The 14,340-nt window shown below is 48.0% G+C and overlaps 1 protein-coding gene across 1 annotated transcript; it reads right to left on the bottom strand.

Moving 5' to 3' along the window:
- Positions 1 to 1,913: 1,913 nt before the first annotated feature.
- Positions 1,914 to 4,293, bottom strand: TWIST1 (twist family bHLH transcription factor 1). The gene is made up of 3 exons (XM_017823844.1): positions 4,267 to 4,293; positions 3,174 to 3,788; positions 1,914 to 2,501 (listed from the first exon to the last, which is right to left on the bottom strand). Exon 2 carries the CDS (start codon positions 3,784 to 3,786, stop codon positions 3,217 to 3,219), a length of 570 nt encoding a protein of 189 aa, XP_017679333.1. The 5' UTR covers positions 3,787 to 3,788; positions 4,267 to 4,293; the 3' UTR covers positions 1,914 to 2,501; positions 3,174 to 3,216.
- Positions 4,294 to 14,340: the final 10,047 nt, after the last annotated feature.

The raw sequence follows: 14,340 nt of genomic DNA on the forward strand, positions 1-14,340 counted from the left end.
CACCGTCTGGGTTAGGGGCCTCTTGCTAGTTACAACAGGGTCAATCAGGCTTAACTCCATCAAGTGGGGTTGCTCCGGATTTTTAAGGGAGAGCAGTTTGGTTCGTGGTTTTTGAAGTGCACTTGATTCCTCATTCATATTTCGCAGGAATCACCTTCCCCTCAAACCCGAGCAGCTCATCTCGTTTTCCATTTTTCGTTGGTTTGTTTTTTTTTTTTTTCCCAGAACGTGTTTTCTTCCTAAACGTGAGGAGTTCCCCCCCTCCCCGCTTTCCCCGGTGTGATTTCTCCCCCAAAAGGAACAACTGAAACCTCCCACAACCTCTCAAATCCCTCCAGCTCCACTACCAAAGCCGCGTCGGGTCCCCATGCCTCTCGCTTTCTCTGCAGCCGAGACATTACCTCCTCCTTGTCAGTCGGGCGCATCGGAGCGGGTGTTTGGAGTCGCTGAGCGAGGACCTGCGGGTGCCCGGGTGCCGGGGAAAAGCAGCGGCCCCCTGCGAAATCGCAGCAGCTCTCCCTCCTCTCTGTCACGGAGGGCTGCGACCACCAGGGCCCCCATGTAATTTTCAAGTCCTTGCTAATCCGGCAGCGCAAACAAGCTCTGCAGGCTCTCTACTGTAAGCATTGCGCACTGGCCTAAAATATGCGCGATATTAAATTCATAATACTATTATGTCAGCAATACACGGCAATGCGTGGATACGGAAACAAAACCAGTCAGACAATGAAGTCAACTCAACACGGGCTATGCAAACAGGTTCTGCTTTGAGAAAACACCCCATCCTATTTATCCTAGATACTGGCCGAACCCCGGCGGCAGGGTCCCTGTCTCCGCTGAGGACACTGCTCAGCTCTCAGCACACCCACGCATCCTTCGCGGCCACGGAAAGGCAGGAGGTGCCACTCCACGCGCACCACCAGGCTGCCAAGGGCTGGGAAATGAGCAAGTGACAGCAGAGGTGGAATATAACCCGGTTATAGGGGTTGAGTTTTGGTTTGGGTTGTTTTGTTGTTTGGGCTTTTTTTTTTTAACAGCTTCCCTTTCACCTTCTTTCCGAGCCCTCAGATCTGGAAATTCTCTCTCTCTTGCAACTGGGGTCTCGCCGCATACTGGGACCTTGTGGAGGGTATGGTGAGAAGAAAGAAGGGCAACATGCCCCCTACACTTAGAAAAGGAGAAGAGGGCGGATTAGCATATCCTCCGTGCTTCGCACAATGAAAATGTGATCGCTAGTATATATATTATATTAAACCCTGGAGAGCAGACCAGTCAAACATCACTTCCACCGGAAAACCCCACTCGCTACACACTTCCCTGTTTCAATCTCACTTTCTCTTGCTTTGCCTGTGAATGGACGAATCTCTGCTTAAAACCGATACCTCTTCCTCAGGGATATCAGCAAAAATACCTACATCAGGGGCTGAGGAATGAGACCTGCTCCTGCCTCACATCTGGAGGCAAAACACAGCAGCAAGTGTCAGAGCTCTGCAGTGAAAACTCCACTCCCCGCACAACTCAGCTATGTTTGGTTTTAAGACTAAATGGGGAGAGGGAGAGAAAGAGAGAAGAGACAACACTTTCCTCTGCAGATTCAGTGAGCTTCAGCGCAGAACAATAAAGCTGTCTCAATAAATAATGTACCTGTGTCTGTCAGTAGCTAGTTTATTTGCTTTTTTCTTCTGATTTGTTTATACTAGTGATCCCTCTCTCTTGGGTGTCTTTACAGCTCAACAAGCAGGTATGCATCTCAAATTCGACCCTGAGTTCTCAGATAGACAAAACTTTAAGGTTATTAAAATTTCAATCATATTTATTTATTGCAGAAAAATAATATACAATGATATTTACAAAACAATCATAAAAATAGGAATGCATTTAGACACCGGATCTATTTGCATTTTAACATGGGTCATCAATAAATAAATAAAATGTTTATTTTTTTTTCTCAGAGGAAAAATAATAATAATAAAAAAGTTAGGAACAGGGTGTATAACAGCTTGAGCCCAGCTTATTCCCCCCTAAAAAAAAAAAAAAAAAGTTTTCATCTCTACAGGGATATTTTTGGTTTTCTGGTTGGTTTCATTCAAGAATGAAGAAAGTCCTCAATAATGTATTTCCTTTAATCAGTGGCTCATAAGCACGACCTCTTGGGAATGCATGCAAAAAAAAAGGGCAAATAAAATAAAAAAAAGTTCAATTCCAACATTCTTCGTCAAAAATTAAAAAAAAAATAATCGAACGATTCAGACTTCTATCAGAATGCAGAGATGTGTGTACTGTACCGACGCCCAAAGGGTAGTCACTGTCCAAAGCCCTTGTCTCTTTCTCTTTCCTTAAGTGCTCCCCACGCCCTGCTTAGAATTTGCATATTGCTCTTCTAATTTCCAAGAAATCCTTGGTACATTTTTTGTTAAACAAGACCAAAAAAAAAAAAAAATCGTATCCAACTTCAGAGTCTCTAGATTGTCCATTTTCTCCTTCTGTGGGAACAATGTCATCTGCAAAAACCCAGAGAGGGCGGAAAACTCGTTACTTAAATGAAAGAAACACACACATCTATCTACACCTCTCTGTCTCTGGAAATACACGTATCGGGCAGGAATGAAGAAGGAAGAACCCGCCGTGCGATGACCGTGTGACACCCCAGCCCGGCAGCCCGCGGTGTCAGAGCCGAGGGAAGGGACTGCTGGGGCGATAGGAAACGTTCATCGGGCAGCACAACTGACGGACATGGATTCACTTCAAAATACGAGCAGCAGCAGCAGCAGCGGCAGCAGCAGGAGCCATCCCAGCAGCGCTGCTGGCTCCGCAGCGTTTGGTGAAAAAGTGATCTCCGGCCGGCCCCATCTGGCTGGGGCACACCCGCACCGCCGCCGCCTCCCGCCCGCAGCCCACCCCGCCTGCCGCCGGCAGCGCCCGCCACGCGTGGGCCCCGCGGGGCCGGGGGCGCACCTCGGGCCGCGCAGGAGGAGGGACTCTCCGGGCTGGGGGAAGCACCTCCAGAGGCACCTCCAACCGCCCCGCTCTCCGGCTGGTCCTGGAAGCCAGGCCCCTCCGGACAGGGTGGGGGCCTTGTCGCCCCTCGGCCACGCGTGCCCGGCCCACGGCGCAGCCGGCGGCCTCTCGCCTTCCCCCCTTTCTCCCCGCCGGTTTCGGGGTCCCTGCCTTACCTAGGGCTCCTGCCGGGGGGATGCGGGTGGGGGACGCCGCCTGCTAGTGGGATGCGGACATGGACCAGGCGCCCTCCATTCTCCACACCGAGAAGGCGTAGCTGAGCCGCTCGTGGGCCACATAGCTGCAGCTTGCCATCTTGGAGTCCAGCTCGTCGCTCTGTAAGACCTGGTAGAGGAAGTCGATGTACCTGGCCGCCAGCTTGAGGGTCTGGATCTTGCTCAGCTTGTCCGAGGGCAGAGTGGGGATGATCTTCCGCAGTGCGGCGAAGGCTTCGTTCAGCGACTGCGTGCGCTGCCGCTCCCGCACGTTGGCCATGACCCTCTGGGTCTGCAGCTCCTCGTAGGACTGGGGGCTGCCGCCGCCGCTGCTGCTGCCGCCGCCCCCGCCGCCCCCGCCCGCCCCGCACTTCTTGCCCCGCTTGCCTTGGGCCGGGCTGCAGGGCTCGTCCGCGGCCCCGACGGCGCCGCCGGCGCTGCGGCGGCTGGAGCGGCGCTTGCGCCCCCCTCTCTTGTTGTTGGGCAGCTGCTGCCGGTCCGGCTCCTCTTCGCTGTTGCTCAAGCTGTCGTCGGCGGGGGAGACTGGAGAGTTTGACTCGTCCTGCTGCATCATCTCTGGGGGGAGACGCGAGAAGCGGGCCGGGAGGGGGGGGAGGGCAGGGAGAAGAGGGGGGCACCTAACCCGCCAGCTCCCCCTTGATCGGCTGCTTCGCTGGCCTGCGAGAAGAAGGAGGAGGAGGAGGAAGGGAGGGAGGGAGGACCTCACTTTTGGGGGAGGGGGGATGGCATCAGGATCCAAGAGGAAAAAATATGAAAACGCCAACCAAAAAAAAATCCCTCCCGATCCCTCCTTGGAGCCCCTTCGAAGTGTCTGGGATTGGGAGAAAGTTGAAGACTTGGAGGTTCTTATAGCTCCTGCTGGCGGAAAGTTTGGGGGCAGCAGTGTCATTGGCCTGACGTGGAGAGGAGGGACTTTTGCTGAGTTTTATAGGAAAGTTTCCGCTTCCCCCCCTCCACGCCCTCCCCCAATTATTTTTTTCAAGCCATTCACGAGTGATCTGGCCTCCCCCCCCTCACACACATACATCCTTACCCCAACGTCTTTCTCGGTTTCCCTCTCCGCGGTTTCTCCCTTCGGTTCGCGCTTGGCCTTGGAGTGCTGCTGAGGGGCCGGGCCGGGCCGTTATGGGGGACCCCGACACCCCGTGCTCTGCTGCGGAGGGGACAGCGGAGCCGCTTAGTGCCTGCGCTGGGGGGCGAAGACCCCGTAGCAGCTGGGGAAACCCACATCTCTCGGGCTTTCCTCGCCGCAGCGGGCACGGCTTGCAGCGAAAAAGAGGAAAGGGAAATTACCCACGGGACAGCATCCAGGCACATCCTAATTTTGTCCCGCTCTAGCACACGCCGCGCTCCCATCACCGAGCGCCCCCGGGGTCTGACTTGCCGAGAGAGTCGTACATCTCTGGTCTGGGGAGAGGTGGAGGCACAGCCTCGTCTCTTTAGGTTGGAGGACTGCGCTTGGAGAAAGCCATCTTCAGAGGTGGAAGCAGCGGGAAAATTAAGCACTGGCTTCGTACATACATAAGCATCAGTCCTTGAGCTCGTCTTAAGAGAAACCCGGGAGGCTCTGCGTGCCCAACCTGGCACACAGGGAGATGGAAGGGTGTGCAAACCCTCTCTGCCCACACTCCGTGTCTACTGACCACTCACTTCAGTTCGTCCTCCCTCAAGGCGCCAAAGTCCGAGTCACTTCCTGGGAAAGGAGCTTATTTATTTTAATTTCTCTTTTATGTTTAGAGCCAAAGTAATTTCTCCCCAACCCCCGCCTTTGTGCCTCCTTCCCCGCTCGCTGGCAGTACAGAGCAGGTGGTGTGTCTTTTTAACAACAGCTCAGATTCAAACGGGGAACGCCTGGGAGGGAAAGATAGAAATTACCATCCCTCAGTAAATGGGATGAAGCACTTTCACTGCTCCCTGTGCGGGGACAGCACGCCTGCCCTGCCGGCCTGGCAGCCACTGCCTAGACGGGCAGTGCCGGGTGCGGGGCAGAGCGGGCAGAGCCAGCAACGCCGTGGCTTCCCGGCTTGTTTGAGGTGTGAGTGTGGACTGGGAGAACGGAATAGCAGAGGAGTGAAAAATGTCCTTGTCTGGGACAAAAAACTAGAGGCTTCTGGAAGAGCGCTGTCATCTTTTTCGGGGAAAAGAGCTGTCACTCCCCCCTGCCTGGGGGCTCCCTGTCCCGGGAGTTGACACGGGCCAGGACCTCGGCGCGGCCGCCGTCGAGGGGCAGTCGGCCCAGCGCGGCCGATGGCCCCGGTACCCGCCGCAGCGCCCGTCGGGCACCCGTCGACGCCGGAGCTGTCCCGACACTCCTCCGCTCGCTGCTCCCCTAGGCGACCTCTCCTCCTCGGGTCTTCCATCCCGCGGTGCAAGTACATAGCAGTCTGCCCTAAGCCTTATCTTTTGGGAAACAGCTGGAAACAAGACGGGAGAGAAGAAAGCGACCGACTTAGCCGGCAAAGGAAGACATGCCGCCACACAGACCTACAGCGAGCCAGCACAGCTTCCCCGGCTTTCGGCTTGTCCTTGCTGTGTCTGCTGCGACCACGGGCCTCTACTCAACACCATGGCTTGTTCGGGGAGCTTCAGGGGTTCCCTTGTGTTGGCTGCAGCTGCTGCCCCCAAGGTAAGAAGAGCTGGCTCTCCTTTCACCTCCTTCTCACCAATAATTTTGTCTCTACCCAGAGCCTCAGTGCTCCTCTGGGGTGTTGAGCAGTGTCATTACAGACCAAAGGTTGGAAACAGTAGTAGTGAGCATCTGTAGGTGGCTGTTGGGGCCTTCCTTCCTTCCTTTCCTACCTTTCCTTCCTTCCCTCCTTCCTTTTCTTCCCTTCCTTCCTTTCCTTTCCTTTCCTTTCCTTCCTTTCCTTCCTTTCCTTCCTTCCTTTTCTTCATTTCCTTCCTTTCCTTCCTTCCTTCCTCTCTCCCTGACTCACTTCCTCCCTCCGTCTCTCCCATTTTTCTTATGGAAAAAAACGTTGAAGTGCAAATCAAACCTGGATAACTATCACCTTGCTTGGAACAGGATGCTGCCTGAAAGGAGAGAGAGGCAGCACCTCCTGAGGTGATTCAGCAGGAGGCACCACTTGTCTGCGTCACCCGAACTTTGAGTGGGATGCAGGACATCACCTGCTTGTCATGGGGCAGGAGGAGAGTGTGTAGAGCAGGGTGTGAGGGAGAGGCAAGGACAGGTGGAGAAGCAGTCTTACATGGTTTGCAAAGGCAGGATGTGTGGAGAAATGTAGGGAGGGACTGAGTTGAGGAGAGGGGTTGACTGTAGTAGATGGTTGGGTTCAGTGTTAGCTACTCTTCATGGAAACTGCAGCAAAAACAACCAGCTAACAGTGGTTAGCAGGACTCATGTGGTACTACCTAGGACCTGCACACTGCTCTATGAACTATGACTGCACAGAAAATCACATCATTTTCATTTTGGCTTTTGTTTCATCTTTGACTCACAAACTATGGACTCAGGAACAAAGGAAACTAAGCCCATACTGTTACTGCCAAGACCCACATAGGAGTGCAGGGGCCAGATGAGCTGTGGTGGCAATGGTCTGGCCTGGGGGACCTGCTGCTGGGCTGGTTGTTGAAGCCTGCCTGGATCTCCCAGGCCTGCTGGCTGGAAGCACACCTGCCTAGTGCTAGGGTGTGTGGAACCGTGTCCGGAAGAGGGTGGATGTGTCAGATAGTCATATCTGAGGGTCTGTGTGAGAAAGATATACTGGCTGGTTTTATGTGTGAGAATGTGTTTGTGTGTGCATGCATGTACTGTTGATCTTTTGCACTGTGCACACATATATATGTGTCAGAGGGAAGGGGAATGAAGTCTGTGAAGGTATTAAAGAAAATCAATTAAATTCTGATTTATTTTGAAATATACAGTTCTGATGGGGGTTGAGGTGGAGGCTTTTTGTTCTGCATTAAAACCATAATCATAGTTTAGTTCATGCAGTATCAGGTCATCTGTTTTGAACCTCCATTAAGCCACTAAGGTAGTCCTGCAGACCACTCTTGAGCATGGGGTAAGGGATTCCATGTCCTATTCTCTGCTATGCATATACATGGCTTGGGTGAGTATTCCTCTGGCTCCTTGGGCAGAATCTCAACCCTTTTTCACTGTTTGGTGGCAGGGTAGCAAGCAAAACTGCAAGCTTCCCTGGGCCTCAGCTCAGGAAAATGTGCCCCCTTACATGGGGTAGTGGCAGGACACAGAGCACTCCAGCATTTTGTCATCTGTCCAGTAAGGTAAACTAACCATCTAGATTACAGGCGTGGGTGTGAACATGGAGCTAAATAAATTGCAAACTCCTGGGAAAGCAAAATGAAGAATAAGTTGGGCTGTGATGATCAGCCAAAAGAAATCTCCCCAACTATATGCTGGTCCTTGCAAAGGCACCCATTAGCAGCTGAGGCACTCACAGGCTGGGACAAGCAGGATCTGCCTTAGCCAGGCAGAACATCATAGCTTTTGAGGGAAGCAGGCCAACAGTTTGATTCTTTCTTTGATTTCTAAGAATGAATTAAAGGTTTGATTTTTTTGCCCGCTAATAAATCAGTGGAGAAGTTTAAAAACTAGGGTGCTCAAGATCTGCTGGTTACAACTGCAGTGTTGCTCATCAATGTGTTATACACATTGTGCATACACACAAATTACAGCTGGATTGCAATAAAGCTGTTCAGTATTCCCCATGCGGCATACAAATACACACGTTGCAATTTAGCTCTCAAAGACTGCTCACTGTAGTAAAACTCTCCCACTGGTGGCAATTTCTTGGAATATTGAGTAATGTAAGTATTACATATGTGCACATTGAGAGACAGCCTGCCTGAGTGTTTTTGATGCCAAAGCCTTCAGTCCAGTGTTTCCTCAGAAGTTGTACCTTTAAGACCTATTGCAAAGGCCACTAAAATCACTTGAAGTTACCCTACCAATTTTTGTGGCCAGGAATTCCTATGCACACTAGGTGAAAGCCTGGTTGAGACCATATCCCTTCAAAGGGGACAAGAGAGCACCTAGCAACTTTCCATACTGACGTTTATGATGTAATTTGCTCTGTTTTGAAAGCACATCGGGAAACAGGCTCAGAACCCTCCCTGTGCGCTGGTAAAAAGTTGTGCGCAGCAACAGCAAAGGGGTGGAAGGAATATATAAAGGGCAGGAGAGTGGGATCCATTTTTCGCCTTCTTTCACCTTTTTTTTTTTTTCTTCCTGATACCGCGGCAGCTCATACAACCAAGGACGTGGAAAAGCTGACAAGCATCTCACTCGATACAGCCTCGCTACCTGGACCCCGCGGGGGTGGGCGCGGTGCTGCTCGGCTCGGCCGGCGAGGCTGGAGCTGCGGGGCCGCCCGGCGGGGCCGGGCAGGGGGCAGAGCGGCGGCCGGGCTGTGCGGCCGGCGGCCACCGGAGGGCACGATTCCCCGCCGGTCCCCGCTACGGCAAGGGGTACGGCTCCCAGGTGAGTCGCTCCCACCTTCAGCAGAGCCAGGCGGGCATCCGCCGTGCTCCTGCGGCAACCCAAGTCCCGCCAGGCTGGGCCACCCGAGCTTCGCGGCTGTGAGGTGCCGCCCGCCCGCTCCCGGGTCTGTTTGCACAAATTATGTGTTTCAGCGAGTCCCGAGTGTTTTTTCTCGCCGAGGTGGCCCCAGGCGGCGGGAGTGCCACTGCCTACACGGGCTGCGGCCGTGCTGGAGCTTGGGGGAAGATCCGGCACAGGGATCCTCCGCGGACACACGGACATCTCCCATGGGCTTGCTTCTAGCCCTCGACGCTCGCTTCGTTTGGAAGCTTTGGAAAACAGACGTATAATACGGAGTACTCCAAAGAGTCAGTTTCGTTGTCAAAATTACTACAGTGGTTTTTATTTTGTTTTTAAGCTCGTTGTGATGTGGTCGTTCATCTAAAAGTCCTAGCGGCTTGCTGCCACAAAAGCAGTGTTGGTCCCAGTGTTCGCAGTGTCCCCGGTGCGCGACCGGTCCCACCGCCCAGCCCTCCAGCCCCTGGGCCGGCGACAGGGAGCGCTGTGCCCCCCGAGCACAGCCCCTCGGCATGTCCTGCATCCTCCTGTCTTCCCAGCTCTCGATTCCGTGCAAGGCCGAGAAATACTTATATCCTATTATCAAACCAGCAATCCCACATAGGAGTCAGATGTCCCAATAAATTAAGATCTGAAATTATTTGCAACACCTGTTTTTATAGGAAATCTTTTATTTGTATATGTTTTATTCAGCTCCAGAAATAAATCATGGCAGTGGATGTGGCTTTTTAAGTAGAGCATAAGTAACTTGGTGGAACTCTTAGTGATATCCTCTCTTGTATCCCAGAGAAGACCAGTCCTTCCCATCACAAGAGATCAACATATCTAATGCTGCGGTGGAGCTCTGCCCCTAATTATGGCTCTGGGTCTTGTTTATGTGGTTTCACATTTAAATCTGAGAAGACTGTTTAGTAAAGCAAACTTATCTACACTCTAGGGAATAACAATTATTTGTATTAATAATGGAGCTTATTTGCTATTTCAACTCCTTTGATTTTTTTTCCTTTTCCATCTCTTCCATCTTTCCTGAACTCTACAAATATATCTTTTTTGTATTCTGCCTGCTCCCACACATTAGTTAAATCTATATATTCAGTCTTTCAGTACACTTGGTCCATAGAAACAGCATAAAACTTTAGGTCTTTTTAGTCACAAATTCCGCTTTTTCTTCCAAGGTGGGGGAGGGTGCACCTCCAGCACAGTGATGGATAAAGCATTCCACAAAGCCTTCTTCCTATGGGTGGACTCAAACTCTCCCTACAGCTCATGCAATTCAAGTCAGAGTCCTAGAGTCAGAATTTCAGCATGGAAGTGGGCTTTTACCCTGTTAGCCATGTCTGCAACCCTGGGGAAGATCTCCCCTATGCTTCCTACTATATGTGGTCTCCTTTAGACTTACAGTTGCTCTTGGAATCTCACAAAAGAAGATGAAAAAAAAAATCTTGTAAGAAACAACCATAATTCACAAGAGTCCCATAGAAATACGTTAGGGTAGTAGGCTGTCTTTTACCTCTGAGGCAGGCAGCAAAGTCTGGTGTGAGGGAAAGGAAGGTCATCCCAACATATATATATATATAACATATATATATGCTTTTCTAGGAAAATGGAGATTGTTTTTTGATTGGTAGCCCGACTGAATGTCACATTTGCAAGTTGGAACTCATTCACCTTCTTCTGCCCATAGACCAGAGAGGGGCTGACTGCAGCCAATGCAGAGTAGGTGAGCCTGAAGAGGGAAGGTTCACAGAAACCATCCATCTCATTATTTTCACAATTACCTTACTTCTAAGGACACCTGCCTAGAACTAGAAGACCTTTGGAGGAAGCAGGGGTTTATTTCCATCTCTGCCAGGTTGTATATTGTTTCAGAAAAGGCAATCAGTGTTGAATCAAAGTTTACGTATTTCTTTCTAAGTGGGGAGGTTATAATTATTTTGTGCTATGGGCTATCAGCTATGATGCCTAAAGATCTGCTATACACCATTATCCCTTGTATTGCAGCCCCTATCCCATTTCTCCTTCCTCCAGAATACAGGATGACGATTAGGGTACCTTGCTCACTAAAGAGTCATCTGTCCATAGGTCCACAACGTGGTTTTAATTTCTGACCAAAGATCATATAGTAAGTCAACAATGAAGTTGATCTAGATCACAAATCTTGGTTACCAGATTCCAAAGGCAATTTTCCAGAGAGGCAGTAGTTTCTTAATATGTTAGAGTAAATAAACATAAGCTCACTGTTCATGTATTTATGTATGTTTGACTATTTATGAACTCTGACCTCCAGACAAGCATCTGTATTACTGTCTGTGCTGTATTGCAAAATCCTGTACTGCTTCTGCCTTGAAAAGTATCTATATCTAGCATATTTTCATGCCAAAATCTACTATCTGTCCTTGCAGCACTAAAAATAGTTCATGTCAGAAGCAGAGAAATATTAGTTTCTCCTTTTAGAACATTCGTGCTTTCGTTCATTAAGGACTTGGTCCAAAATCCTTTGATGTCAAGGGGATTGTTTCCATTGGCTTTGGATTAAGCTTTAAAATGGGTTAATTAAACTTTAAATAAAACAAAAATTATAACAGGTCCAACCTAACAGTTTAAGAAATATGTAAAAGAGGCTGCCTTTGGAGTAAAGCATTAGTCATTGTTCTTGAATATTTATCTGAACTTGTGGTGTTTTTCATTATTAAAAAAATAATCCTTTTTAAGCAAGATTAATTAATTTTCAGTCTTCAAAACATCCACATTTTGCTGCATTGTAGAAATGTTGTTGCTGACCTAGTAATTGCAAAGATGATGTTAGCTCAGTAGTACATATATGGGCTGGACTCTAAGTAGTAAGATAGGGACCAGATTTTCAAAGTCAGAGCAGAGACCTAATTCTAAAATACTTTTCTGACTCTAGAATATGTTCAGGTTTATGTCTCAATTCATATTTGAGAAATTTATGACATTTTCTAATGTCTGATCTAATGTTAGACTTCTCTGTCGCACACTTTGCAAAAGGGATAATGGAGCTCTTGGCAGCAGCAGATGTTGTAATTAATTTAAAGGTAGAGGATGTGCAATGGAATATAGCAAGGACTTTATAACGAAACAGTGAACTTTATATCTTCAGGTGCTAATCCTTTTCTCTACAACAACGCATAGTATTTAAAGCATCCATTTTAATGAAAAAGAAGCCAATATTAAAACAAACTACAGCCTCACAGAGTTTACCACACTGTTTCCTTGTAATCATTGTATCAGAGGTTTGAGTAACTTGAATGTCATATGTCTGCAGGAATTTTTGCTGAATCTGGATTATTTGATAATAAAATGTAATTGTTCCTTTCAAACAGACAGAAGTTTGATCAATTATGTTGCAGTGGCTTACAGCCATATGCTATCTACAGTGACATTTATGATCTATTTTTGTTATCCCCAAATGGCCTTCAACCTAACTGTTATCTGCCAACACGTTAAAGTTTTGGTCAGTGGAAATCCTTTAGTGTCTTGGAAAGATTCATAATGTTGTCTTTTGGCAGGAGTCCATTATGGGTAACTATAACTTTATCTATGTTCAACGTATGTAATTGAGTGGCTGTGGTATGGCACACTGTCATTTGGCTTAATTTCAATCAACTTAGATAACTCTCTGTATTTTCTTTCCTATAACACTGTGTCATGTTGCTGTACAAAGTGAAACAGCTGCCACATTCTCCTTCTTGAAGATGAATCCCAGAATGGGCTGTTTCTTCTGAGAGGACAATGTAGCTTCCAATTTGGCAGGTAAAATTTTACAACAGCAAATCCTTCCATCTGTGGTTTCATGTTGTCAGTTCATTGCAGGAACTAATAATCTGGTCTAGATGCCAAACTATCTGATTTGTTAGTGTAGCTGGCAGGTTAACTGTCTAAGCCCTACCATTTCCTCACAGAAATCACTGTGGTTAGGAAATTTCATCCAAAAAAAAGAAGAAAAATAACCACCTTTAAAGATTAGATGCACTGTTGGGAAATTAAGTTCTTAATGCTAAATCAGATGTATAATAGGAGGCACTTCATAATTGCTCACATCAAGGGTAAGGCATATAGACAGGAGGGAAAAAGGCAATACAGTCACTCAGCTATCACTACAATAAAAAGCCCTTCATATTCCCACAGACCTGATGTAGGTCAGAAACAAGCTGTACTGCCATACAGAGATAGAAGATGCTTTTTCATTCCTTGTGGTTATGGGAATGAAAGCCACTGTATTTTTTCAAACACATCCTTCCCAAAGTGTTCACTGAGGCAAAAAAGGACTTCCGCTGCTCCTTCAGTCCTAGAGGTCAGCAAAATATTAAATGACAAAAAGTCGCAGTTAAACTTTGCTCAAGAGCATTTGAAAATGGTATACAAAATCCATGCTGGAAAAGGTGCTCCTGTAAGGGCATCAAAATTGAAAGGAATGGATTAGCAGCTCCTCAATAACAGCTGTGGCACCACAAATGGTGCAGGTAACATCACCCATTTGCAATGCAGACACAGGAGAGCAGTGCCATACAGGCAGTAGTAGAATTATACATAGAGAGGAAAGAAACCACAGTAAATGTAGATTTGTTTTCCCTAGGTTTTCGCTAGGTACCACTTGCATTTCCACCATGCTACTGCAAGGCAAACATTACCAGTCTCTGTATAGACTTTCTGTCTTTTGAAAATGTGTCACTGGATGTTTTCAGCTAAAGAAAACACTTTGAGCATAAAGTCTTCTCTTTTAACCTCTGAGGTCACACTGCATCTTTGGGGTGATATTTGGTGTTTTTATGCTATGGAAGTTATTCAGAAACCCTCACAACAAATATTTCTAGTGACCCATAGCTTCACAAGAACTGTGTTTTGGGAGGGGAAGCAGGGTTGAAGGACGTATCATCAGAACTTTTCCCTTGCAGCGCTGTTCTCACCTACCTAGCATGTCTTTTCAGCTTGAAGGCAAAAAACACTGACCTTATATTCAAATATGTCCTCCAGTCAAAGATTTGTCTTAGGCACTGAATCCTTCAAATGATTTGGCCAATGGCACACTGATGATTCCTGCTTCTTTTGCTCTCAGAGAGCATATGAGAAATTTCTCTAGGTTTTTGTTTGGTTTTTGTTTGGTTTGGGTTGGGTTTTGTTTTTCAGGAGATACGCCTGTATATTTTAAATATGATAAATACTGTATGCTCTCATCATAGCTTTGGTAGAACTTACTTATCTCCAAGGGTGAACCTCATGCTGTTAACATGACAGAACATCCTCAGTATGATGTGGTTCAGTCTGTAGGTATGGCAGTTATGATCTAAGAGGGGATGTTGTAATCATTAAGTTCCTGGACGTCTGAAACATATGACTGTGAGAACTGACTTGTGCTGTTGTCAACCCAAGTATGGTTGACAGAATAAAGCAAAGAATAGTCTCCATGTCTCCAAACTTAATATCTTGGGGCTGGTAAAGGTGTTTTCAGCAATAGGACTTAAAGTCCATCTTACCAGGGATTGCTTTAGTAGTTCAAGCACAGCTATCAGTACTTCGGTGAAAGTTCCATTTGCTCATGATTAA

Source organism: Lepidothrix coronata, unplaced genomic scaffold (genome assembly GCF_001604755.1).
Source record: "Lepidothrix coronata isolate B3197 unplaced genomic scaffold, Lepidothrix_coronata-1.0 Scaffold106, whole genome shotgun sequence".
NCBI classification, from domain to species: domain Eukaryota; kingdom Metazoa; phylum Chordata; class Aves; order Passeriformes; family Pipridae; genus Lepidothrix; species Lepidothrix coronata.